The 27,505-nt window shown below is 43.8% G+C and overlaps 1 protein-coding gene across 6 annotated transcripts in view; it reads right to left on the bottom strand.

Annotated features, from left to right (window-relative positions):
- Nucleotides 1-27,505, bottom strand: part of NEDD4L (NEDD4 like E3 ubiquitin protein ligase) — a 334,192-nt gene that overhangs the window by 217,424 nt on the left and 89,263 nt on the right. For all 6 annotated transcript variants that reach the window (XM_054987386.1, XM_054987387.1, XM_054987388.1 and 3 more), the window contains exon 2: nt 17,404-17,477. In XM_054987386.1, the coding sequence (XP_054843361.1) occupies nt 17,404-17,477 (74 nt within the window). The remainder of the gene's footprint in view (nt 1-17,403; nt 17,478-27,505) is intronic.

The following is a 27,505-nucleotide window of genomic DNA, read 5'->3' as shown; positions in this document are numbered from 1 at the left end:
AATCACCTTCATGTGTCACATTTATGTGTATATGGGGTACAGTATAAATACAAGGTACCAATCCACATCTTGAAGCACCGTACACAACCACAGGAAACAGTATAAAGTTATCATATACGTTGTGACGTCCTAAAATGAAAAATAATTGGTTTGTTCCTGCCAGCTTTTTATCCAGTCATCCCCAGTTCTCCTTACTACAGTACAGGTCCCACAAGGTTTTTTTTCATAATCTATTTAGTTACATTAGTTTAAGTAGGGCAGTAATCTTTGTAGTTGTCTAGTAATCTAAAACTTCTTCTAGTAATACTTATCAACATTTGAACATATTGCATACAGAAGGCAATTCCACGTGGATTAATTTTTAAGTATTTGGAAATCTCTTATAGATACAGATGTACAGATTTGGCAATAGTGTTTTTGTAACCAGCACTATTTTCTTTTTTTCCTTTTGTTTGACTTTTTATATTTTTCTCTTTTGCACTAATAAAATAGTAAAAATGATAAAAATCATTTATTATTTGTATTAAATAATATTTATTTATTATAATATTTATTATTAAATAATAATAAAATAATAACAATAATATAAAAATGAAAAATATTATCCCCAGCATAGCCATTTTGGGTGGTTCAAAGGGGTTCCCTCCATCCTTTTTCCCTAGTCTAAAAACCTGTTTGGATTCAGCCCATTAAAAGACATCACAGGATACAGCCCGGCTTCAATCACTGCCAGGCCAGTTGTTCCTTTTCCCTAGTACAACTGACCTAGCTGGCCCAAGTCTATAGTCCATATCTCTTTAATGATGCATCTCTTTGGGACCACTTCTTTACAGTACAGCCCTCCTATCTGACTAAAGAGCCCTCTTGAATAATTTAGTTTTGCGCAGTTTGCAGAAATCCAGAAGTGTGGGAGCTTTCTTGACCTCTTCAGGTAAATTGTTCCATAAAATGGAGGCCACCACAGAGCATGCTCGTATATAGGCAGCTGTTGATTTTGCCCATGTGTACAGTGCCACCTGCAAAAGGCCTTGTTCAGATGACCAGAGCACCCGTGGTGGAACATAGGGAGAGAAGTGATCCTGTATATATGCTCCTGTACATATGCTCATGAAGAGCTTGTGTATGAATTTCAATATCTTGAATAGAGCCCGATAATCTACCCATATCTTTTTACGATGAATTATAATTTTATCTAACCAGCTCTGCAGACTTTCTGATCAAACCAAGTCAAAAGTTAGTTTTAAATACACACACGTATACTACATTACAGAGAAAAAATGTTTTTTTTTAATATTTTGTATCTCTTTTTTAAAATCTCCTTATTCAAACTGTGCAGTCGGCTCTTTCTCGCTACCTCCAAAAATATTCCACATATTGTTTATGCATAAACTTTTGGAATAGAGAGCATTTTGCTATTTTTATTTAATTGCATTCTTGCAGCAGTGGTAGTAAATAGAAGGATATCAAACAGGAAAACTAGGATCCAAAATAATGACTGAGGATTACTGGAGATTCAGCGGGATTTGATTCCAATGGTACCTTATAGGCGAACAAGATTTTCAGGGTGCAAACTTTCAAGAATCAGACCTCCCTTCTTCAGTGTCTGAAGAGAACTGACACTCAAAAGCTTGCACCCTGAAAAACTTGTTAGTCTCTAAGGTGCCACCGGACCCACGCTTTGCATACAGAAGGCACCAGATTCAATTCTTAGCCTAAGACCCTGAAGAATTCCTGCTAGAGTAGACAATATTGAATTGAATGGACCAATGGTCTGATCAATATAAGGCATATTTATAAAGTTTTCTAAACCCCAATGGGACACAGTATTTGCTGCCTCATGCGTGCTTCCTATTTTTAAAAAAAATGTCAGTGTAAAATTAAAACCTTAATGTTGGCAAGTCATATCCCTCTCTCAACCCATTATGTGGGGGTAGGGGGGAAGAAGAAAAGCACATCTGGAAAACACTCAAGGAAGGGGAAAGTTCCCAAAGAGATTCTGAAATAAAAAACTGCTACTTTGCCTCCTGTTTCACCCCATCATGACCTACACATCAGTCGCAAATCTGTGTAAAAAGATTGACAGCATGTTTAGCAGTGAGATTAAAAAAAGAAAAGAAAAGAATTTAAAGCCCTCTGGGGTTTGCACACATACACATACAAGGTAATGAAATAGAGCTGACACAGCACTGCTGCTTGGCTGGGCTAGAAAAAAACCTACGCATCTCGTGCACGATGCATTAAAATTTTACAGATCAAGACTGGAGCGGAGCTTTTGGCTTGGCCAGGACAGCACACTGCCACTAAATTCATTTCCCCTTTTTTTCCAGGATCTGATCGAGCCCACCTGCAGAGAAAACCCTTCCCAGCTCCCACAAATTCCACTTACCAGCCCACGAACCAAACTTCAGAAGAGTAGAATGGACTCCAAGTGAACAGGGAAGCAGGTCATTCAAGTAATCACTCCAGCTTGCCTTTTCAAAACGTCACCAAGACGGCAAAGAGAAACACCAAACTGCACGTAGAGTCAATAATTCATCATCGGCTGAGGCTGTTCTAGGAAGCAATCTGCTTGTAAACTCTGACCCCCCCCCCCATTATCTTAAACATTCATCAGCATTTCAGCATGGGCAGTTGATTGCGGGAAGAACAATTTACATGTGCGGTCTTCAATATTCTCAAATGCATCAGACTGGAGACATCAAAAGGTAACAGAAACCCAAACTGTCCCCAGCACGTCCTTACTGCAAAATGCCGTAACAGGAATTTCCTGCCTGCTAGTTGGCCATGCAAAATGGCATGAACTCCAGGGCTGGAAATACCCTTCACTTTCATTTTCCAGAAAAAGTTCCAGATTCAGAAGTTTGTAAAACACGCTGAACACACCTGAGCCTATAAAACGTGCTGTTTAATATCTATATGAAGCCAATGGGAGAGGTCATCAGGAAGTTAGGGCTGCGGTGTCACCAATACGCGGGAGATACCCAGCTCAACCTTTCTTTTCCACTTAATGCCAAGGATGCTATTGATGTTATTTATTATTTTATTGATTTGATTTCTAGCCCGCCCTCCCCACGAACGGGCTCAGGGCGGGTTACAGTAAAAAGCTCAGTAAGCATTAAAACATATATATACATTTACAAGTCTAATTAGTAGCAATATAGAAATACATTAAAAAAAACACAAATACATATAAAACAGCATCTCAGATGGCGGGTCCCCTCCAATTTCCCCAATCATGATATAGCAAAGCAAAACAAAAGGGGGGCGGGTGGGGGCCACAGTTTATAATATGCCAGTGACTGCGCTTTTAGGGAGGCAGATGATTACGTTGCCCCCCTAGCAGCAGACCAGTAGGGAGGCTCCTAAAAACGATCAAAGACTGGCCTCAACTGTACGCCTGGTGGAACATCTCTGTCTTACAGGCCCGCTGAAAGGATATGAGATCTTGTTTCTGAGGCTGAACGAAGGTGAACAAGCTGAAACTTGACCCTGACAAGACAGAGGTCCTCTGAGTTAGCAGAAAGGCAGACCAGAGACTTGAGATCCTTCTGGTTTGGGATGGGGTTGTGCTCCCCTTGAAAAGTCGGGTTCACAGCTTGGGAGCGCTGCTCGACCCAGCAGTCACCTTAGAAAGCCAGGTTCATAGTGTTTCAGCTGTGCCCATTCCTGGTTCAATTAGATCTAGCCACAATGATCACATCTAGACTGGACTACTGCAATACGCTCTACTTGGGGCTACCTCTGAAGAGAGTTCAGAATCTGCAGCTAGTTCAGAACGCTGCAGCTAAACTGCTGGTTGGGACCAGCTACTGGGAGCATGTGACCCTGATAACATAGCACTTGCTACCAATCTGCTCCTGGCCCAAATTCCATATGTTGGTTTTGTCCTCTATAACCTCTACATGGCTTAGGACTGGGGTATCTGAAAGACTGTTTCCTCCCATTCCTTCCTTCATAGGATTAAAATCAGAGAAATAGGCTCTCTTGACTGTCCCATTGACCACAGAAGTTAGTCTGGTGGATACATGAAAGAGGGCCGTTTGTTAGCACCCCCCCCCATGGGAGGTGCACTGGGCCCCTCTCTCAGTCTTTAGGAGGCAGTTGAAGATGGTTTTATTCAGGACAGCATTTGATTCGTTTTGGCAATCTTAAACTGCAGTTTCAAACAGTAGCATTTATGTATTTTTATGTCTGCTGTGCTATTTACACTAATACCCCTTGATTGTCGTAAGGTACAAAAGTGGCTAATAAGTGTTTTCAGTTAAATAAATGAATAAAAACAAGCAGCCATTTGTTTTTCTCCCCCTCTCCAAAAAAACAGGAATTCTAATTCAACTTCCTAGCAAGATAAATTCAATTTCACCATCATCAGGATACATTTTTGCAAATGCGACTCAGCCGCTAGTTCAATGATTCGATCAAATACGATTACAGACATATCCTGGAATTTCACCTTCATTGGGTATGGCATTCCCAGCCAAATTAGGGATTACTTATTCCTGAAGATGCAAGTATTCCCCAACTGGTAGCTGGGTTGAACACCAGAGAGAAACACTACAGAACAGCAGCTTTGGTGGTCAAGTCAATCTGACGTTCCATGCAAAAGAAGAAATCCTGTTTAGCATCAACAGAAGCCACAATAGCATATTTGGAACACAGCCACCCAGATATCCTGTCCAAAAGCATTCTATTGTGTTACCTTTCCAAGGACCATTTTTAAATTCTCTGGAGGGACCTTGGAGAGGTCCTTCGAACCGCACAATCTGGGCTTAATTTGCATTAAGTACAGCAGGGCTCAGTCCTAGCATCTGTTTTCAATGGTAGGGTTCAAACTTGAAATGTGTGCTTACAGGATTAACAATCACTCTCCCTGTTTCTAAACAATGGAGCACTTAGACGTCGTAGACATCTGGGGAGTCCAAATAAAGTCAGCCCAGGAAAGGCTTTCTGCTGCTGCTAGAGGGGAGGAAAGACAGGGATTCTCCGTAAAATCAAATTTGTGTTTTTAAAAAAATCACGGATATATAAGAAGTTTTCTTCAGACTTGGGCTACAACTCTCTGGGATCGCAGGCAGAGAAACATTCCTCCCGAGACCTGAAATCCTTTTAACTGGAGACATCAGGGTCTGAACTGGAAACCTTCGTCACAGAAAGTGTGTTCCCTAACAAGTCACAAAAACCTCTACCCATAAACTGCAATATACCACCATCCTAAACAAAAACAAAAAAAATCCCACACAGTCACTGTACATGAGAGAGTAGTGTGCAGGTAAAAGTTGTTCAGTCTGTGGCTTTAAGGAAGGACGGGTGTGTCTCCTCTGAGCCCAATTTCTCCCTCACTCCATGGATCCTTGTGAAGATTTTTTTAAAAATGGAGAGGAAGAGGCTTCTCTTTACACTGCTCTACCTTTCTAGCTCTTAACATGTTGCATAATGCATTGCTTATGGGAATCTCTCAGATAAAGCACACTACAGCTTTATTGGACACATGCTACTGTTGGAAGAAATGTTTTGGTGCATTTGACTATGCACTCTTAAGCCAAATATAGATAAAAGTAAGAACACAGCATCTGATTCTTTTTTTAATACTGATTAGGGTTTCCTCTAGATAGCCTAAATCTTGAGAAATGAAGACAACAAAGAATGTACGGGTTGGATCCAAAAAGATCCTTCCATGGATGGTGAGAGCAGAATAGCAATTTTGTTGGGAGAGGAAGGGGTTGATTTTTGCCGATTCCCCTTCCCACTGTCAGTCAGCAACCTTTTATTGGCATTCAATAAAACAGTTTACATCGAGCAGGGCAGAAACCAAAAAACAGCAAAATCAGTTGACAGAAAAACAACAAAAACCAGCAAAACCAGTCGACAGAATTAACCATATACTCTCTAATCCACACAGCGAATTGAGAAATACAACGCAACCATATATGTAGTGTGGGGACAATTATCTGATAGTAAGAAAGAAACTAATCCTCTTTCAGATTGACCCTGGCGATTGATCACCAAAGGGCTAATCAAGGAGTCCTGCACGTGAACATAAAAGTCGCAATAAAATAAAACATGAGTTACAGATACGGGTTGCATCCTTCCACAAGGACATAGTCTATTGGGGTAGGATGTATTTGTAAATCTCCCGAACAGAATTTCAGAGGGTAAAACGTTAAAACGTGCGAGCATAAAAGCTCGGCGTAGGTGGGGGAAAGACAGTGATGAGAAATAAGCAGCAGAGCTTTTATACTTAGGGATGATTCCAAACTCCAATGGGGAGCAGGTCTTCTGTGCAAGAGAACAGAGGGTTTGCCTATCAATATCTAGCAACCTTCCCGTATAGTGTGTTCAGCTCCCTCAACAACTGGGGCAGAATTGGGGTAGGGGTTCAGTGGTCTATGCAGGAGGAGAAAAAGAAAAATCCCATTCACTTCGCTTGCAATATGTTTGATCCACCTGGATTATGATATATATATATCACAATACACACACACGTGTATTTGCATATGAGGAGACTTCCAATAAAAATTAAAACAAACAATAATAATTTAAAAGACCTGGAAAAGTGAAAAATAGTAGAATTGGCACTAAAATAACCCAACAGCAACACAATAAAAACCTGCATTAAAATTTATAAACTCACGGCATTACTAAAATATACTACTAAAACCAGCACAGATATTAAAACGCATGAAAATAAAAACAACAGCAACAACAGTTACCACATGACCATCCAAGGACAGAAGCAGACAATGAGGGGTTAAAAAGTAGGCAAGATATCCAAGAAGTGTCAAAACCTCAGCAACAACACCATGGCAAATGAAAAACAAAGTCTTTGACTGAATTCAGGGGACAACTTAAAAGAGCTTTTCACTTTTCCCATCATGCACGTGTGAAAAACAGAAATATGTTCGCATCAGGTTTCGGAACCTATTGATGACCATGCCATGGATTTACAATCACTTCCCAGACATCCTGTGCTTCGCCAGGCCTGTGTGTTTTTGGCCTTAGAGTTTTCAAAACATGTCTCATGCTTTGCTTCTAAAAATAGTTTCGGGCACATTTCAGATACCCAACAGATTCTACAGTATGTGCAGGGAAGCTGACCTAGATGTGACCCCTGTTGTGACTTGGAATCAACGCTGAGTCATCTAGAGCAATGTGGGTGGGACTGTTCCCTAACCTATGAAATCCTCGGAAAATCTCAGAAGGGAAGCTTCCAGGGCAGGCGGTTCTCACTCGGAGAACACAGAACGTGCCAAAGAGCCTCCGCCTTTCCAGTTCCAAAAGACCATCCAACAGACTCAGCAGCTGGGATTGAGAAGATTTAGCAATTTCAATCTGCCCAGGGATAGCAACTGGAGCAGAACTATGGTAGCCCACTTGTTGGTCAAAGGTAGCCCACTTGTTGTACAAAGAAAAGCAACAAAAAAATTCAGTCGGATTTCAAGGCTTACTGCTTGCCATTAAGACGGAGAAGGAGCTGTCTCGCAAAACCTTTTCAACCTTGTGCCTGCAGCCATAAGAGCTGAAAACCCATTATTACTATTTCAAAGTAATTTACTGGCTAAACTGCCATGGAAGCAAAAAGCTGAATGAGAAGACTGCAAAAAGGAAGTACTTCTTCACTCAATGAGTAATTAACTTGCGGAATTCACTGTTCACTTTACAAATGAAACCAGGGACCAACACCTGGATAAGTGTACAGTTTCTATCACACATTCAGCTGTACATGCATTTAATGTAACATGAGAATTACTCAATGTATGTATGAAGAAAAATTGTGTCCAATGTTCTTGGATTTCACATGCTATACTGTAACTTGGGAATAGGGGTCCCATTCCCCCAGTGGGGGCAGAGCATTGGTCACATTGCCTCCCTAGGTCCCTGCCCTGAATGGCAGTGGGAGAATTTGTTTTTTAAAAAACCCTGCAACATCATGTGTGGCATCATTCACTTGCATTAAAATACATCAGTGACGTAGGGTAGCTCTAAGAATTGCCAACATTCTATGATAGAATCAAATAACTAAAGCCATAGAGTTTCTGGCGATTCCTAGAGCTGCCTATGGAACATCCGGGATTTTTTTTTTAACTGGAAGTAACATGATGTTGCAGGCAACCCTACTTGAGAACAGGACTAAGAATGTACTTGTTTCTACATCTTATTTAACGCTTGCTTGCTGCCATTTAATTTCCACAATTCAAGAAGCTGACCTCTCATTCGCACAGCAGCTTCTCAGGCTGGGTCCCAATGCTGCCTAAACCAAACTCCTTGAGCTTCATTCCAGTATGGACCACACTGCATGCCTACTGGCACGGATAACTTACTTTCAAGGGCAAGGTCAAAAGAACAAGGGGGGAAGGGAAGCCCTAGGCCTGGAAGGAAAACAATTCCATCTGACTTGGGCTGTTTTAACAAGGCCCATAAAACACAGTAAATAGTCATTTTATTCTCCCTATCGATGTAAGCAGTGTGTATATCAACTAAACATGAGCTCATAACTTGTCTGTTATGAAAACGGCTACTCGCTTAAATAAAAAAAGGGCAGCGAGGCCAACGTGTAGAGAACGAGACAAAGAGAACGTTCTCCCACGATGTTAAAGGGCAGACATAACTCCCCAAATATCTGGTCGGAGCAGGTTCAAACAGCTGGCCTCCCTGAATAAGCCAATGATGCCCTTGGGGACCCAAACACTGGAAAAAGTGAGAGCAAGATTCAAGTACAGTAGCACTTTAAAGACTAACAAGATTTCCAGGGTATGAACTTTCAAGGGTCTGGAAACCTTGTCGGTCTTTAAGGAGCTACTGGGTTCTAATCCTGCTTTTCCACTGCAGACCATCACAGCTATCCCACCGGGAACAATTGAGAGCAGTCCCCAAGGCATTTGCAGGCCCACTGGTATCTTGGGCCCCCCACAGCAAGAATCTAGTCTTTTCCCAACATGAGCACCCTCAGTTCTCTTCAGGAGGGCAAAGAAACAGGGTGTGGTTTGTTGAGAAATCTTATCACTGATGAGATTTTTATTCTACTTTTCTTCCAAGGAACTCAAGGCACTGTACCTGGTCACCATCCCAACTCTATTTTATCCTCACAACAGTGTGAGCTAAATCTGAGAGTTGTGACTGGCCATCCAGTCTGGTTCATGGCAGAACAGGAATTTTAATCTAGGTCTGCCTATTTCTAGTCTAATTGTTACATTGCCCAGGGCGATGGTATATAGTTTAGTGCTGGCACTTCAAAAAGAATTTTGGACCGCACTTTCAGAATGTGAAGTTGGAGGCAGTATTTAAATTCTGAATGGAGAGATGCTGGGGATCAAGCCTATATAGGAACTCTGTCATCTGCTATGAAACTAATGCATTTTGAGGCAATAGTAATTCTATGTACGCTTATCATGGGAGAACTAAGCAAGATTGAACACTGTGAACATCAAAGAGATCGGGCTGTAGATAAACAGGCTGGAGTTACTACAAGTTAAAGATTATGTACTTGATATATTGTCGAAGGCTTTCACGGCCGGAGAACGATGGTTGTTGTGGATTTTCCAGGCTGTATCGCCGTGGTCTTGGCATTGTAGTTCCTGATGTTTCGCCAGCAGCTGTGACTGGCATCTTCAGAGGTGTGGCACCAAAAGACAGAGTATGACACTGAGAGATCTCTGTCTTTCTGGGGGTGTGTTAACTGGAATTCTAATGTATTCTGTAAGTTTTTTTTTTTTAAAAAATCAGAGATTGTAAACTATCTTGAGCCACAAAGGAAAAGGTGGGGTTATAAATATTTCAGTAAATAAATATTAAAGTTTTATCAGCACTAGAACGGAAGGAAAGTTTCCGGTGCAATCCCATGCAACGTTACTCTACTCCATTGAAACACACTCATGAAGCTAATGGTTTATCAAAACCAGTACTGTCTACTCAGACTCTATAAATTTATATTACCCTACATATTATATGAAAAAACATTTGGCCAGAATTGATCTATACTAGTTTCCGTATATGTGGGTTTGTTTTTAGGATTCTTTGTAAAAGTGTGTATTATTGACCACTGAGGAAGGCCCCTGGGGTCGAAATGTATATGGTCTTGATGTTGGTCGTTGGACATGCTCATCAACTGTGTTTGGAACACTTTACAGCTTATGTTAAGCTTGCTCTGACTTATAATGCAGCCCGATAATCAGGCCCCTTGTTTTTAATTTTATTATTGTGTATACTGCATAATAAATAATTATTTTGATTATATTTTATTTGATATAGCTTGATCCTTATAGCATCTTCAGGATATTTTGGGTTGAGTTTGGGTTTTTCCCTCCCCTTTCTTATTTCTTTGTTGTTAAGACTGGACTAATTCAGCACAGATAGCATTATAATTTTCGTAACCGAAAAAAAGTGATCTGAAGGGTCTTTACCAGTGGGCTGCATACCGTCATAACAAACTACTTCCCAGCCCCCTCTCCGCTCTGTTTCCGTATTTGTTCATGCTTCCGTTTTTTCCACGGGCTCGGGGGCTAGGAGTCTGACAGCAGCTACAGTGAGCCTTGAATTTTCATTCATTTCATTTGTGCAGCCAAAACTGCATGTACGATGCTGGTAAATCTTGGATGAACTGCTAAACAAATTGTATGAAAACAGAAAGCATTTTTTCCCCTCTCCACCAAGGCCCGGACACCGCTCATGGCACAGATAGGGCCCCCAAGGAATTGTGCAGTCCCTGAGCTATGGCAACTCTCGGGAAAGTTCCCAAGCCTTGAGAACTAGGGAGATGTGCAATCCCTGAGCTTGGCCAATCGAGAATTGCCCCACACGCACAGGTCTTTGATCTTTCTCTATCCTTTCCCAGCCCATTTGAATGGTAACCAGTCAACCCAAGTTTCGCCCCAGCATGCCTACAGTCATATGATGAGGAAGACTTACATAGGGTTGGATTTTAAGACTCACAAGAGAAGCTATACTTGCCTCCCCCATCCATCAACCAAAAAGCTGTTCCAAAGGGTCAGGGGACCCTCTGGGAAAGCATGAGGGGCTGCCCCGAGAGGGAATTCTGAAAAAGTCACATTTTTGGTTCAAGAAGAAGAGTGCCTCATGCACATGAGGCTACCTTTAGACCTGGGACTTACATAAAAGGGACTGTGACCCTTGTATCTAAGGCTCAGGAGCTACCTTAGAGACAACATAGTCCAATGAACTCTTCAAAACCAGACTTTGGCACAATCTTCTTTCCACAGTCAAGGTCTTAGATGAGGGTAGTCAACATTTTGAAAGGGCATTTCAAAGCACGCTGAAAAACGGGAAGTGCTTTTTAACAACAATAGGAGGTAGAACTTAAGAGGATTCGTTTAGCTCCGTTTCATTTCAAGCTTCTGAAACTAGAGACCAACTCTCACACGAAATTTTCATTCAGATCAGATTCCTATGTACAAACTAATGAGTTTCTCAATAAGAATAAAAGGGGCATCGTTTATGTTCAGAATATGCCCCTTTAGGAGCAGAGGCCAGGAAAGGATTGGTCCTCAGCTTCTGAGCATTTTAATGACACACGTACCAAACTTTGCACATGTGCATCACGCACTTGGTGAGTGCCTCGTGCATTTTGTAATTCAGTATCCATTCCAAGTACAAAATGTACAGTGACAGACATATCCCTAGAAGATAAACTAAAGAGGAACATCAAATTGCTGTTTCACGACTTAAATTGCTGCATTTTAAAATTTAACCACCTAGTTATTTTGAGAGCTTGACTCATCATCATGCCTGATAATGTAACTCCCCCACATAAAAACACTCTAAATTCTGCAGCGGGGAAACCCAAGTTCCTTGCTCAGTCAAAAACAAAAACGAAACACGTAAACATTTATTTCACATTCTGTAATTAATTAATTATCAACACCGCATGATTAATTTATGAAAAATTATAATACTTCCTTATGAAGGGAGCCTGGGGAAGACACAAAAAGAAGGGAGATGGACCTTACAGAAACTGGAGTCTCATAATCCAATAGGATTCACTACAAGAACCTAACTTAAGAAATCAGAAGGAGGGGAAACTTTGGGAGACTTAGAGTGGAACGATATGAGATGAATGGCACGTGAATGCACTTACATGTTTCCCCGTTGCTCTCCTGTCCACTCACACTGCGCGGCCACACTACATGCATCCCCCGTGTTCATCCAGGTTCAGGCTGACACGGGTTTCTTCAGCATTCCTCCATGACATGGGATGCTATCCCATCATGCATCTCCACTTTGCGAAGCATCCCTTTTCCCTCTCCCCCCCCCACTTTCTCCTGGTCATGTGGTGGGCTGTACTGATGATTTTAAGAGAGACGGTTCCACCAGGAGCACCCTTTCCCCCCCTCCACTTTTGCATTTCTCTTCAGACCTCCCACCAAGCATCCCTTTCCCCCTCTTTCACTCCCCCTTCCCCATCTGCTCCCCCTTCCTCCTGGTCGGGAAGCGGAAGTAGATAAAAGCGGCTGCTCTACAGTGGCGAATCACTGATGCTGCCCGCAGAAACTTGCCACTGTGATTACACATATAGCTCATAAGTGCATGGACTAAACATGCTTAATTTTTTTAAAAAATAAAAAAAATAAGTGCATGCACTAGAGCTACAGAACACGTGCTCACCTCAGGGAAGATGGACACGGGCAGGTAGGAACAGACATGTTTATATCCACTCGCACAGACACATGCAATTCATCTCTTGTGTTTGACCCTTATTCAGAAGTATCAGCTGGCGAAGAAATATTAGAAGTGGTGGCAGAGCAGGTGGAGGGCTGTGAAGAAGTTTCTGAAGAACATGTTCCCTCAAGTACCTCTGCCACTAACTATGAAGTTATCTGACAACATCAGTTGCACATATATGTTGGCCATTCTCCACAAACTAGCCAATTCTGTTCTGAATGAACTGAGGATTATAATGGAAGATCCACCCATCAGTGGATTACTACACTACTGAAATCATTTACATTCTGTTTTTTTCCAACAACACTGAGGGTGGGACCTTTCCTGATCATGACTGACTCATGATATCAACAGAGGGAGGCCTTCTCAACCCAAGAGCTGCGCAGCTTGCCCTAAAGGCCTCCTAGTGAATTCATGGCTTTAGTCCGCCATACCTACGGGACCGCCTCCCTCCCTATGTTCCTCCACGGCAGCTTCGCTCATCTGAACAGGGTCTCCTGCAGGTGCCAGGCTGCACACAGGTGAAGTCAGCAGCAGCCCGTACATGGGCTTTCTCTGTGGTGGCCCCTATCCTGTGGAATGACCTGCCTGAGGAAGCCAGAAGAGACCCCACTCTCCTGGCTTTCTGTAAATGACGCAAAACCAAACTATTCAAAAAGGCTTTTTACTCAAATGGGAGGGCTGCATTGTAGGGATGAGGTCTCAGGTGCTTCACTAACAAGTTGGGGATCATAGACTTCATCACCATTTTTGCCTCATATATTATCTGCTGCTTTAAATATGTACTCTTATGTGCAACCATCATTCTATGCTGTCTAATGTTAGTCCTAGAATTGATTATGTTTTGCTTCAGTATCTCTACTATGTCTTGGAGCCTTGCTAATGCTATGTCTTTAAACTTGTATATGTCTTTCTTATGGTATTGTATTTAAATGTATTTACTTGATACTGATTGTATTAACCTCATACTGTGTAACAGGGCTTTTTTTCTGGGAAAAGAGGGGGTGGAACTCAGTGGGTTGCCCTCGGAGAAAATGGTCACATGGGCTGGTGGCCCCGCCCCCTGATCTCCAGACAGAGGGGAGTTTAGATTGTCCTCCGCGCCGCTCGGCAGCGCAGAGGGCAATCTAAACTCCCCCCTGTCTGGCGATCAGGGGGCGGGGCCACCAGCCATGTGACCATTTTCAAGAGGTTCCGGAACTCCATTCCCCCACGTTCCCCCTGAAAAAAAGCCCTGCTGTGTAATCCACCTTGAGTCTCAGTGAGAAAGGCGGACTATAAATGCCGTAATTTTTTTTAAAAAATTAAAAAATGACAGAGGCACCATTTGAACTTGCAGCTTCTAAGCTCACAGCAGACTTTCTTAGATCACAACACTTCTGAAGTCCAGATATTAGCAGCCTTTGACTTCCAGGTCTTCAGCCAATACTGCCATACAGATTTCCTTTCTGCCACTCCCCTTCAAACTCCTCACAGTGACTGGAAATATTAGGTGTATATGAGGGAGTAAAGACAGAAATGAAGAAGTCGAAGGATTTATCTTCCCCACCACTGTAGATAATCCTTTATTTCTCATTTCTCAGATATCCAAGATACTCAGAGTTCTTCTGTGTCAAAAGAGATTATCCAGGTTCTTTTAAGTTTGCACACTTACTTAAGTAATCCACATACCTTACGCACAGAGCTTCAGTTACAACCCTAGCAAGAGCAACCACTTCTTGGAGAGCCGCATCATAAAACCCTTGCTCTAGTCTTATTTATTAAATAAAAGTTGGCCCACTGTATACAGCAGGCCTCCAACTACAAATTTCGCCTATGCTATCATCAGCCACCAGGGGGTGGAGCCCATCCCATGAGAATAAGGGAGAGAGACTCAAAACATTTATTATTCAACTTAAAAGTTTAAGCGCCAAATGCTGGTTTGTGTACTAGTACATTTTAAGAGAATATTTGCCAAGTTGCTCAAAACAGTAACATTTGTTAATCTTCATTTTTCTTTAAAAATGCTTTTACTGATATTTCTTTGGGTTGAATATCCCAGTGCAAAGAGCCCTCCTTTGAATCAAGAGGCTTGGGGTGGGGGGTGGGGGTTGAGAAATTTTCCTTTCACCAAAGGAAAGCACCATTGATAGCAGAACTGATCCGGAACTGATTATTCCTTTGGGCAACTTTGGTCTGAAGAGAGGCTTATAAATGTTATATATGTTTTTAAAAAACCATTGCACTAAAGCCACTAGCCACCTCAGAAACACAGATTCTTCAAACATCACACATTTTCTTATCCCTATTTTGCTACAAAGAACTGAGAGGAGTTCCCTCCTCCTCTATCTTCCTCTCGCAACCCCTTGGTGAGGTAAGTTAGGCTGAGGGAAAGTCACAGGCCCAAGGTCACACAGAGAGCTTTGTGGCTGAGGGAGGATTTGAACTGAGGATTTCCTGAGTCCCAAGCCAAAAGAGTTAACCACTACACCATAGTGCACACCACAAACATCATCTTAGTACAACAACTCTTTCAGGTAGCTCAGTGCTGTTATACCCAGGTGGTCAATGAGGAGGGAGATAGGAAATGAGGCACTGGTTTTCCGTAGGCCTCCGAGGGAATGAAAGGCTGGGGAGAGGTTTGGATAGGGGCTTCCTATCTAGAAGTACTCCCCGTGTTTCTCTTTCTGTTGACAAATCCCCCAAGTCTGTTTGTTCAGTGTGTAACTGCATATCACCAAAACCAAGTCCCTCAAGAGTGAAAGCAGGGGATGGAAGGGTTGTGCGGATGAATACTGCAGAGTGGGGCACTCAACTTGTGCATACACTCTGGACCGTCCCGCGTTGCACCAGGAATGATATCATCCTAGCACAACATGGAAGTGACAGGTCATTCCCGGAGTCAAACTGACCCCAAATACCAAACTGGGGAGCAATTTTTTAAAACCAGCCCTGAATTTAGTATTTTGGCTCAATCAGACCTCCAGCGTGACCTGACATTTCTGCATTGTGCTGGTAATGATGTCATGCAGGGGTGCTGCGGAGCAGGAACATGTTTCACCTCCCCTAATGCTGCATTCCCACACCTTATCTCCCCCACTGTCCACCGGGGGCTTGGCAATCCTACCACAACCCTTAAGTACATGCCTTTTTAAAAAAAAGGTTAAGGAAATGTGAGGTAAAATGACCAGTTGTACATTGTCTAGAGCAGGGTCCCCAACATGGCACCTGTGGGCATTGTGGCATCCACGGACACCTTTCCTGGCACCCACCGAGTAATTTTAGAAAGTGGGTTGAGTTCTTGCACAGCAGGGCTTCTAATTGGCTATGCAGATTTATTTATTTATTTACTTCATTTATCGTCCACTTTTTGAGACTCAAGGCGGATTACTCAGTGTGAGTTAACCCCTCTTTTCCAGTATATGTTTTTAAATTATCCCTCTTTTCCCAAGCACTTGAGTTTCCTCTGCAGGTGTATGTGCGGCTCTGCCTCCCATGGAAGCCAATTTGTGGTTTACTCTGCTTCCTGAGGTAGGCATTTGGTGGCTACAGCCACCACCCTCTAGAGAATTTCAAAGGTGCTCACATGCTTAAAAAGATTGGGGACCATGGTCTAGAACAAAAAACAGTGGGGCCATATAACTGGATATTGCACTATTGTGTTGACCCCCACCAACCATTCACCTCTAGAGTTGCCTGCATGGATGAGACAACCCAGGCAGGGAATGCTTGTGAGAAGGCTGTATCACTGGATATTACATGGTTAATTTTATTTAGCAACCACATCAACCAAAGGCCAGAGCAGAAAACAAGTGTGCAGGCCAGCAAGGCAGAACATTAATGTACAAAAACTCACCAAGCAAAATATAATCCATTCATGCCACATAGTTTGTTTCTGCCCTGCCACCTTTTTTCTACATTTTACAACTAGGGTTGCCAACCTTTAGGTGGTGGCTGGAGATCTCCTAGAATTACAACTAATCTCCAGGCCATAGAAATCAGGTCCCCTGGAGAAAATGGTTACTTTGGAATGTGGACTCTATGGTATTACAACCAGCTGAGGTCCCTCCCATTTCCAAACCCTGCCTTCTCCAGGCTCCACCCCCAAAATCTACAGGAATTTCCCAATTTAGAGCTGTACCTAGGGTTGCCCGGGGATCTCCAGGTCCCTATAGTCTCCCGGCGGGGGATTGGGAGCCAGTACTTACCCCGGCTTCCTTTTTCTGCAAGCGCACTCCAGGCTCGCGCAATGACATCACTTCTGCGAGTGACATCATCGCACGGGGTCAAAGGGCACCCCCGGGTCAAAGGGGGCCCTTGTTGCCACTGCCGCCCACTCTCGCTGCAACCGTGGCCCACTGTAATTTGGCACACAGGGGCCGCGGTGGCGAGAGGCGGCAGCAGCAGTGAGAGTGAGTGGCCACAGTTGCAACATTTTGCCACTGCCACCACCACGGTTGCAGCATCTCACTGCAGCCACCGCCCGCTCTCACGGCACAGGAGTGCGGCCCCTGCCCAGAGGCGCGCCATGCTGCCCGGAGAGGGGGTACTCCAGGGAGTGCACCCCACTTGCCAGCCAAGTAAGTGGGTGCAAGGGGAGAAGGGTGGGATCTGGGGATCCCCCGCCCCCGGCAGGGGAATGGCAACCCTAGCTGTAACCCTATTTGCAAATACCAATGCAAAGTCAAGCTGCTGCCCTGATCATCATAGGGCTTGTTGTTACACAATCCATATAAACAGCAACATACATACCTGGCTCCAAAGATGTCCTTCTTGGCTAGATCTATTCCAGCAACAACTTTCACTCTAAGGATACGAGACTCCTCCTATTAAAAAATCAACAGAAAGTACGGTCTTAAAATAGATCTGTAAATGACGAGCGCGAGAAGAATTACAATGAAATAAAGACCACACCTTTTAGAAGTTATAGCGTCAGTGTACTTAAAACAAGCAAAATGAAGTCCTTGAAAAAGACCAGACTTGATAGAGTAAACATGTTGTCATGGATTTCCCCTTACCAAGTTTTCCAGCAAGAATATCTACAGCGTGGGAAACACGTGGCCCAAAGCAAAGTCTTCTACAGAAAAGACTCTGAACGCATCTCTCTGCTATGGAAAGTAAAGCCACTGATTTCCAAGAAGCTTTGGAGAGTCTAAGCTCCCTTCATCTGACTCCAAGAAGGAGGAACTGAGGAACAGATCCACAGACACCATCTTAAGGGAGTCAGAGAGCAGGTTAAAAGGTCATCCCCCATGACTGGCCATCTGTTTTACATCACGAGTAAACACCTAGGAGAACGGTAGCTTATCTACCCCAAAGAGCAGTATTCAGTGTGACCCGGCCTCCCTATCTAGATCACAGCCTTTTTCTCTGCTCTGTTTACATGAAAATGCATTTCAGAATTCAAAGATACTAAATACACCTTTGGCATTCCAGCTCCGCTTTGCACACAAAGGTGAGAAAGAGATTAATTGCAGAAACGTACACCACGAAAAAGCTTTTAAGACATAAATGGCCAGCTTCCATTTGCTGCCAGGAGTGATTGAAAAACCAAAGCACATCTGAAAGTGTTAGCAAAGGGACACTTCCACCTCTGCCCTTTGTGAAGGATATTTGATATCACTTAACACAGAGGAATGAACCCTCAAGATGTCATCTTTTTATACTTGTAATCACTTTCCCATCATGGGCACAAAGTGGAATGTGGATACTGGTCTGACAGGATATTGTCAATCTGACACCAGTTATTACCGATTCATTAGGATGGAACAAAAGGGAACCGTTCCAACTACATTGGGCCCCCATGAAAATGGAACTCCAGTACCTTCCTTTTCTGAATAAAGCCTCAAAGCGTTACTTGTCGCTCCCTCTTCTGCTCCTCAGCTCTCTCTACTGACCTTTCTAATGTTCTCCTGGGTCAGTCTGCATCTAACAAACTGTACACTAGACACAGTCACTTTGTGGATTTAAATTCTGCCTCTGTGGACAATTTAAAGTGCCAAAGATCCCCCTCCCCCCTCAACTGAGACACCATCCAAGTCTAACATGTGGCCTTTCCCTAAACTATCCCTTAATGTTTTATACATGACATCTTATTTTATTTACATCTCACATCACTGTAAGGTTTGTATCCTGAGCTCAAGGAGACTTTGTAAGATCAAAATTAAAGGTTAAAACAATAAGCATTCAATCATTACAGCATTAAAAATATTAATTAATTATAACAAAATTAAACTGACTGAAAAGGAATGATCGTCAAGACCGAAACCCCCTTAAAAGCTTAAAACTCCTTACACATTAAAGAATGGGTGGCTACTCTGCACTGAGTGTGCACACGCTCCAGCTTTAAGATTTAGGTCCTACAGAACATAAACAGAAAGCCATGTTTTCTGTGACCCCTTCACAGTTAAAGGAGGGACATATCCCATTAACCCCATTTTGCCATTCATACATATAAGAAATTTAAGGGGGTGGGATTTAAGCGACGTGACATCACTTCTTGTCACATGACCCAATGATTTTATCATGGGGATCTGGAGGTTTGCTAAAGTGGTGCAGTGATGTGTGACATCACTTCTGGCTAGGTGGCCAGAAGTGACATCGCAGCTTCCCTTTTTGCAGCTCCTTCCCTTTTTGCTTTCACTCTGTCCAGGCAGCAGAGGGAGCCTGGAAGATGAGGGCTGGAGGTCTCCCACTGTTAGGGTTCCCAGGTGCCCACCAGTGGTGGGCAAACTCCCAGCCATTTGCCCACTGGTCACCGCTGACCAGAGGAAGGGTGCAAACCACCTGACACCCACCACCGGCAGCCACCCCGAACAGACTGAGGGCCAAGCTACAAGTGACGAATGACACTTGAATGGCAAATGGATTGAGTGGAGGGCAAATGAACAGGGAGAAATACACTTGCTGTTCAAGTGTCATTCGTCGCTTGTAGCTTGGCCCTGATTCTCAAAGAATCAACTCCATGCAAAATGTAGGAGCACTCCTGTGGGCAGTGCAATAATGTCATCGCACATAAGACAGGAGCTCACACACGCGGGAATTCAGGTAAGGTAAGTAACAAGACCCTCCTCCCACTGGTGAGACTAGGAGATCTGGCAAACCTACCCACTGTAGCAGGAGTCCTAGGAACCCTAATAGTACATGGTGGTTTGGATTCCAAAATAAGTCAGTGGAAAGCGCTGAAGGGTTGTGGATCTTTCCAAAGTTCCCTCACCACAACAATCCTTTCTGTCCCCAAGAAAACTGATTCCTGGGGTAACAGGATCCATACAAATTACTGTCTGATATTCAACCAATACATCTTGAGAAGTTTGCCCCCATATAGTTAGTCTGGGCCAAGCTACAAGTGACGAATGACACTTAAACGGCAAGTGAACAGACTCACGTGTATTCCTCCCTCTTCACTTGCGCTCTACTTGCACTCCCCTTGATCATCAAGTGGAGCACAAGTGGAGCGCAAGTGCCCAGACTATCTGCCAAATGTAGCTAGAGACAGATAAGGGGAGATCTCTCTAAAGCAAAGCTGTGGGGGACAGCAGGGGTGAACTTGGGACACCAAAACAACCCTGGAAGTGGTCCTGTGCCCCTTCTCTGTCATGTCCCCTGGTGGAGGAGAACACGCTGGCAACTACTGGGCTCGTCTCAGCCTTACAGTGGTGGCTATTATGCAATGCAGCCAGATTTTTCCCAGGGAGAAGCTACTGGGTGGAGAGAAGGAGGGAAATTTTGAGACAGAAAGGCAGATAAAGGTTAGTTGGCTGCTGAGTGGGAAGGGAAGAAGAAAGCAGGAAAAGGGGAGGAGGCTATGGGGGCTTCCAGGGAAGGACAGGAGGAGACGGGGCGGGGTGATACAAGAGAAAATGAGATGCCCGCTGCAAGTGCTTATGGATTCCCCCAATTGTTACTTTTCTAACTGCAAACCACTACAAGGCTTCCATCTTAGCCCTGGAAACACAAGGATGTAAGAAGTGGCTTCCATCTTAGCCCTGGAAATGCAAAGATTTCTCTAAACAATCTGAACTTTATCAAGTAAATAAGATCTCTCTCAATAACTCATTTCACATGCCAAGGGCAAAGTGAACTTTTGTGCTGCATAGCTGTGTTTGTTTTCTCTGTAGCATCTTGTGGATGTTATCATGGATTTATAAGTTTGCACCCAAAACAAGAAGGAGCCGAGCTGCTGCAAGGCTAACATGCAGCTCAGTGTGGGGTGGGAAGCGCCATTGTTCTACCACAAAACAGCACAATGGTGCGACAAAAGGACTGTTAATCATGATGTGCAATTAACTTTTTCTGGAGAGAGCAAGAAGTGACATCTGCCTCTCCTCTCCATAAGTCATGCCAACCCCAGGGAAGGGGGTGCACAAACGGTGGCTGGCTGGATTTTTTTCGCTCTGGCCAGCTATCAGAAAAACAAGAAGAAAAGGCAATTTTCCAAGTCCTTCAACCACTTTTTTTAAAACAATGGCACACTTCCAGAAATACACAGGTTTTGTGATGGGCTCTGCCCCTATGCTGATCACAAACTGCATGGCTGCCTCTTTTCCAGAATTTGTAAGCTCAAAAAATTGGTAGCTGCACTCTAGTTAAAAGAGGTTGGGTGCCAAAGCCCCAAAGGAGTGTACTTTTGCCTTGCTCACATCACGGAAAAATCAGGCTTCTCAAAGAACAGAGGAGGAGATGAATCTCTATCTGAACGGTACCACTTCAGGCTGCAGCTGAGGAGAGGACATGAGTGAATACTGCCCAGTGTGGGAAGGAAACTCTAGAATCGACTTTTGGGTCTAGTAGGAAGTGGGTTGCTGGCTCAAAGGACTGCCAACTGCCTCAGAAAATGCCAGAAGATTTTGAAGGCAGTGCCTGAGGTGGGTGGAGTTTGGGGAGGATGTGATATCGCTTCCAGTAGTGCTCTAGGAATGTCCGCCTAATCTCTATGGTAAAGATCACACAGATACTGGGAAATTCCTAGAGCAATACTGTGGAGGTTATTTTCCCCCCTCCCACTCCTCGGTTTCTTAGTGGCGGGGGACTGGCGCCAAGGGGGACAGATTATCCACTGCCAGTAGGCAAATGGCAAGCCTGCTTTATTCTATTCTTCTGAAAGAACTGCTAATCCCTGGGTTTGCACAGAGATTTAAATAGCAGTCAGCAAAAAATCAGTTGTCCAAGAAGGGAGGAACTATGGCTATCAATGTCCTCTGAAAATGTAGCACGTGAGAAAGCAGCATAGGTCAGGTACAAATCAAGGATTCTCCCTGAACCTATCTACCTAGTATGTTTTTATCCTGTCCTCCCCTTCAAGGAGTTCAAAAGCGACATACACAGGCTTGCATTCTCCCAAAAAATATCAAAAGACTGGTCTGTCACAGGTGGGAGGAATCAGCAAAAACCACCGCTCCCTTCCATGGGATCCAATCCACAGGTCTCCCTTTATTAAATAGTGGGTTCAGACTTGAGGTAAATCAACAGCTCCTTATTTAGCAGGAACACACACAACACAAACTGAACAGAACCCCTCAATATATATACAGCAGCTCCGCCCCCAGAATAACTGATAGCCAATGAGAACACATACTTTACAATACCATTGTTTGCATAACCCATCTACAATGTAACTTATTTACAGCTCAGTGATTGGTCTCTATCTTGTTCCCCTGATTGGCTGCTATCCGTAATTAGTAACCAATGATAGCATAGCCTTGAGTTCTCTTGCAAGCTAGCGTTCGACCAATACATTACACCCTTCCCATTTTAATTTTCATAAAAACCCTGTGAGGTAGGCTAATAATAATAATAATAATAACATTCGATTTATATACCGCCCTTCAGGACAACTTAATCCCCACTCAGAGTGGTTTACAAAGTATGTTATTATTACCCCACAACAATCACCCTGTGAGGTGGTTGGGGCTGAGAGAGCTCCAGAGAACTGTGACTCGCCCAAGGTCACCCAGCTGGCTTCAAGTGGAGGAGTGGGGAATCAATCCCTGGCTCTCTGTGAGGTAGGCTAGGCAAAAACTTAGTACCTCATTCCCTCGAGTTCCTTACTGAGAAGAACATACCTAAGATATGGCTTACATAGTACTCATGGTCCCCAACCTTGTCCTCGGCAAAGCTGCACCTTTGCTAATGATGTCAGCTGAGGCCCTGCTCTGGGTGTCCCTCTGCCCCAATTAGGCTAGGTAGGTGACCACCAGGACAGGCCCTCTGTGTCCATGCTCCCCTCAAAAAACAAATTTAGCTTTTGCTTATTCTGCAGCCTTCAGGCATCAGATTCTCTCTGACCCATTTCCCCAAGATTTTGATGAGATGTAACAGGGAACTAAAAAGTTGTGCCTATTTCGTTGCAACAAGCAGGTGCTCGATGGATATCCTGGAAAGGGTGACTGTCGAGCGACTGTCGGATTCTGGCATGACAAACCTGACACACAGTCAGCAATTATCTTAATGGGATCTCATGTATGAGAACCGCTTATGTAAGAGGAGAGCTGACTTTTATTGCTGCACTGAGAGTGCAAGAGGTAAAGCGACAGAAGGAAGCCTTCGGAGCACTCCGCTGCTGTCTCTCCCCTACACACCAACACCCCAGCAACTCTTACGTAATATGAAAGAATTCCTTTCTTCCTCGCTCACTGAATGATCTCAAGGGATGGAGACAGCAGACATCATGACAACATGCAACACACCCCATAATGTAGTGTCGCCCAAGATTGCCAAGTCTCAAGAGAGAGAGTCCGGTGTAGTGGCTAGAGTGATGGACTAGGATGTGGGTGACTCAGGTTCGATTCCCCATTCTGCCAAGAAAGCTTAATGGGTGACTTTGGGCCAGTCACACACTCTCGGCCTAACCTACCTCACAGGGTTGTTGTGAGGTAAAAATGGAGGAGAGGAGAATGATGTAAGTTGCTTTGGGTCCCCACTGGGGAGAAAAACAAAGGTACAAATGGAATAAAATAAAATAATAAAAATAAGTTTTTATGCAAGTCAGAAAAAGGAAGCTACTTTGCGGGAAAAATGTTAGAGGAATCTCTGTATTCCCCACTTCAGTCGTGAACTTAGGCAATCAAATTTGGAAGACCATCACTGCACAGACTAGAATAATGGTCTAGAGCAGAGATCCCACTACATGTAGGGTTGCCATCTCCAAGTTGGGAAATTCCTGGAGATTTGGGGGGTGAAACCTGGAGATGGCAGGGTTTGAGGAGGGAAAGGACCTCAGCATGGTATAATTCCATACAGTCCACCCTCCAAAGTGGCCATTTTCTCCAGGTGAACTGATTTCTGAGGCCTGGAGATCAGTTGTAATTCAGGGAGATCTCCAGCCACCACCTGGAGGCTGGCAACCCTAACTACACGGTACCCGCCATTGTGTTTCTTCATGTTCGCTTCTGTCCTTCCCCAAAACAAAGAACATATCATTGTCCTCATTAAAGCAAGAGGTGCTTCAGAACAGAGAGCACCACTGTGTCTTTAAGGAGTGCCCATTCAGAAACACCTGCCTCCATCATACAAGGATACTTGGCTCAGGAGCCTCCAACAGTTTATAACTGGTCACAGCCCTCATAGGAGCCATTTTGTAGTTGGTGCCAGCGGTGCCCCAAGGGCAGCCATTTTGTCCATTCAGTGTTTTCAGAATTCCAAATGAACTCAAAGGCCAACAAGGCCCTGACCTACAGCCTCTTCAAGGCAACAGACTTCAGAATGCCAGGTGACTGGAACAGCGGTATTAAGACTAACAGAACTCATCTGGCATAGCCTTTCTTAGATTGCCTGTTAACAATTTAGCATAAAATAGCAATTTTATACAGTAATCACAGTCATTAATCCTTTCAGCATTACTCTCACCAGGAGGTGGGCTGCCATGGCTGAAGGACAACCTTCTCTGTTGTTACCTGGCAATCTGAGTCTGTCGTGCTGAAGCTTAAGGACTCCCAATAGATTCATGGCTGAGCAAAGATTTCAGTCAGAGACTCTCTGGTTCCATAACTTATGTTCTGTACCATGACACTGCATCAACAGATCAGCCCATCACCCTAAATACTAGAAAGCAGGATGTAGACATCCAGAACTAGTGGCCGCTTCAGCCATTCAGGTATCATGAAAAAAACCTGCAAAATGGTATCCCTTTCCTGCCTTTCTCTTTTCCTATTAGGACTTTTCTAGTTCATAACCAACTCCCAGTTAGGGTTGCCAGGTCCAGGTTGGGAAATTCCTGGAGTATTTGGGGGCAGCGTCTGGAGATGGTGGGGTTTGGGGAAGGGAGGGGCCTCAGTGGGGTATAATGCCATAGAGATCACCCTCTGGAGCAGCCATTTTCTCCAGGGGAACTGGTCTCTGTTGCCTGGAGATCAGTTGTAATTCCAGGAGATCTCCAGCTACCACCTGGAGGCTGGCAACCCTACTCCCAGTCCCACCTTCCAATTAATAGGAACTCTTCAAAAAGGCTGAGCTTCACTTCTGGCCTAGTCCCGCATGTTTTGCTAGGAAATTGCCATCAGCAAGGCGGGATTCTCACCCTACCCAAACCCATAAAGATATGCTACAGATGGAAAAGGTCATAATTCAGTGAGGGAATATATGCTTAGTTTAAGGCAGTTGCTTCAATTCAGGCTAGCAGGACTGGCCCTGAAATGTCGGTTATCCCTCTCAGTTTTTTCATTCAGAAAGTTTTATTTGATAATCCCTGCTCCCGCTTTGAAACACAGAGAACTCCTTGCTATCTCAGTTCTGTGCCACCCATATATTTGCAGTGGCTAAAAGATTAAAAATGAGCTTACTCACGGTTTTTTTTTAAAGTTTGCTTATGGCAGCCATTCAATAGAAAGTAGGATAAATGGTAATAACCCTTTTTCTCCATCAGTTACTTTAATGATCATTTATGATGGGGCAACGCCACTAGAGACCTATGAAACTGCCCCTTGGACCGCTCTGCCTCCACCAATCAGCAAGCTCTGATCTCTTTCTGCAACACCTGACTGTCACGCTATCAAGGGCAGGCAAGGTCAAGTAGCTCCTCAAACCCAGAACCTTTTTCCAGGGCCCAGTGGACCAAGACAGCTTCCTTGTCTGTTCTCCTTGCAATTCCCTCCTTGGCCAGAGCAGAGACGTAGAGTTCAAGTTACATCTCACCTAAGCAGTGCAGCGATTAGAGCGTTGGACTGTGTTTATGTGGATGTGGAACTGGGTTCTATTGAAACTATGGAGCATGTTTTATTTTTTGGTCAAAGATATAAGCAATTAGAACACAGCTGATTGATCCACCAGTTGCTGATACAGTAAAAAAAAAATCCAGTTTTTGCTCAGTGGTTTTTTTGACCCAGCTATTACAGTCCCAGTAGCCAAATCTATTTTGGGCCTGTTTGAATATGAGAGACATGAGGAGAATCCAAAGAACGATTAAATAAATAAATTATAGAAAATAAAATATTCAAAAGAGGTAAAAATTCTGCTTTGTAGTTCAGTGTGGTTTAGAGTTTCCAGGTTTGGAAATTCGTGAGGGTACAGCCTGGAGAGGGTGGGGTTTGGGGAGGGGAGGGGTCTCAGAATGGTCTAATGCCATAGAGTCCATCTTCCAAAGCAGCCATTTTCTCCATGGGAACCGATCTCTGTCACCTGGAGATCAGTTGTAATTCCAGAAGATCTCTAGGCAACACCTGGAGGCTGGTAACCCTAGTGCGGTTAACTTACATCCTATAGACTAGGAGCTGTGCCATTAGAGAGAGTTTAAGTTTTGTATTTTTTGAAAAAATAAAATTTAAAAAGAGAAAAAATAGAGTCAGAGAAGTTAGCCGTGTTAGTCTGTGGTAGCAAAATCAAAAAGAGTCCAGTAGCACCTTTAAGACTAACCAATTTTATTTTAGCATAAGCTTTCGAGAATCAAGTTCTCTTCTTCAGATGCCTGATACAGAGACTGGTCAAACACAGAAGAGCAGAGGGAAGAGGCAATTTGGACTACAATCTAGGAGGCCCTGGTTCGAATCTCTTGCCATGGAAGCTTGCTGGGTGACTTTGGGTCAATCACACACACTCAGCCTAACTTACCCCACAGGGCTGCTTTGAGCGTAAAACAGAGAACAGGAGAACAACGTGAGCTGCTTGGAGTCCCCGTTGGGAAGAAAGGCAGTGCATATATGAAGTAAAAAAAATATATTCACCTCTCTCTCTCTCTCTCTCTCTCTCTCACAGGCCACTAGTTTAATGTCTGTAATCCCTGCCGATAGGCTAAATCACTGAAATGTCCTTCCCTTGCCGTCTCCTCATCCTCCTTTTCTAATGCTCATAAGATTTTTGATCCATGGTAACATGACCCTGGACTGAAGAAGGAACACCCTATTTTACTCACAGCAGGGATTGCTACTGCAGCACTGACTCCTTCCCCATGTTGCTGAGAGCCTCTCTCCACCTGTACACTAATGTATTCATCTATTCTGCAATAGCCTGTCCTGCCCCAAGGCAGCGTTTGTTTCGGGTTGCTTAACTACGTGCTAGGATGCGTAACCAGCGGTTCAAAGCAAACCTCACACGCCTGGTGGCCTGTGAAGTGACAGCCTGGAAGCTACAGAATGCATTCATGGGCATGCATTTATATGCAAGCACTCAAGATGCCCCTAGTAGTACAACATCCTTCAGAGATTCCAGGAGGAAGCAGCTGAAACCAGAGGTGCAGCAACACCACTGTGCTTTAAAGAGCCAAATCACACAATGGCCATTTCCACACACGTTGAATAAGGCACTTTCAATGCACTTTCGCAATCCTTTTGAAGTGGATTTTTTGTTCCACACATGGAAAACCAGTTTCAAATGTTCACTAAAGAGTATTGAAAGTGGATTATCCAAAGTGTGTGGAAGCAGC

This window comes from Eublepharis macularius, chromosome 8 (assembly GCF_028583425.1).
Source record: "Eublepharis macularius isolate TG4126 chromosome 8, MPM_Emac_v1.0, whole genome shotgun sequence".
NCBI classification, from domain to species: Eukaryota; Metazoa; Chordata; class Lepidosauria; order Squamata; family Eublepharidae; genus Eublepharis; species Eublepharis macularius.
Note: the sequence above shows the minus strand (reverse complement) of the source record. Positions and strands in the feature narration are given on the sequence as shown.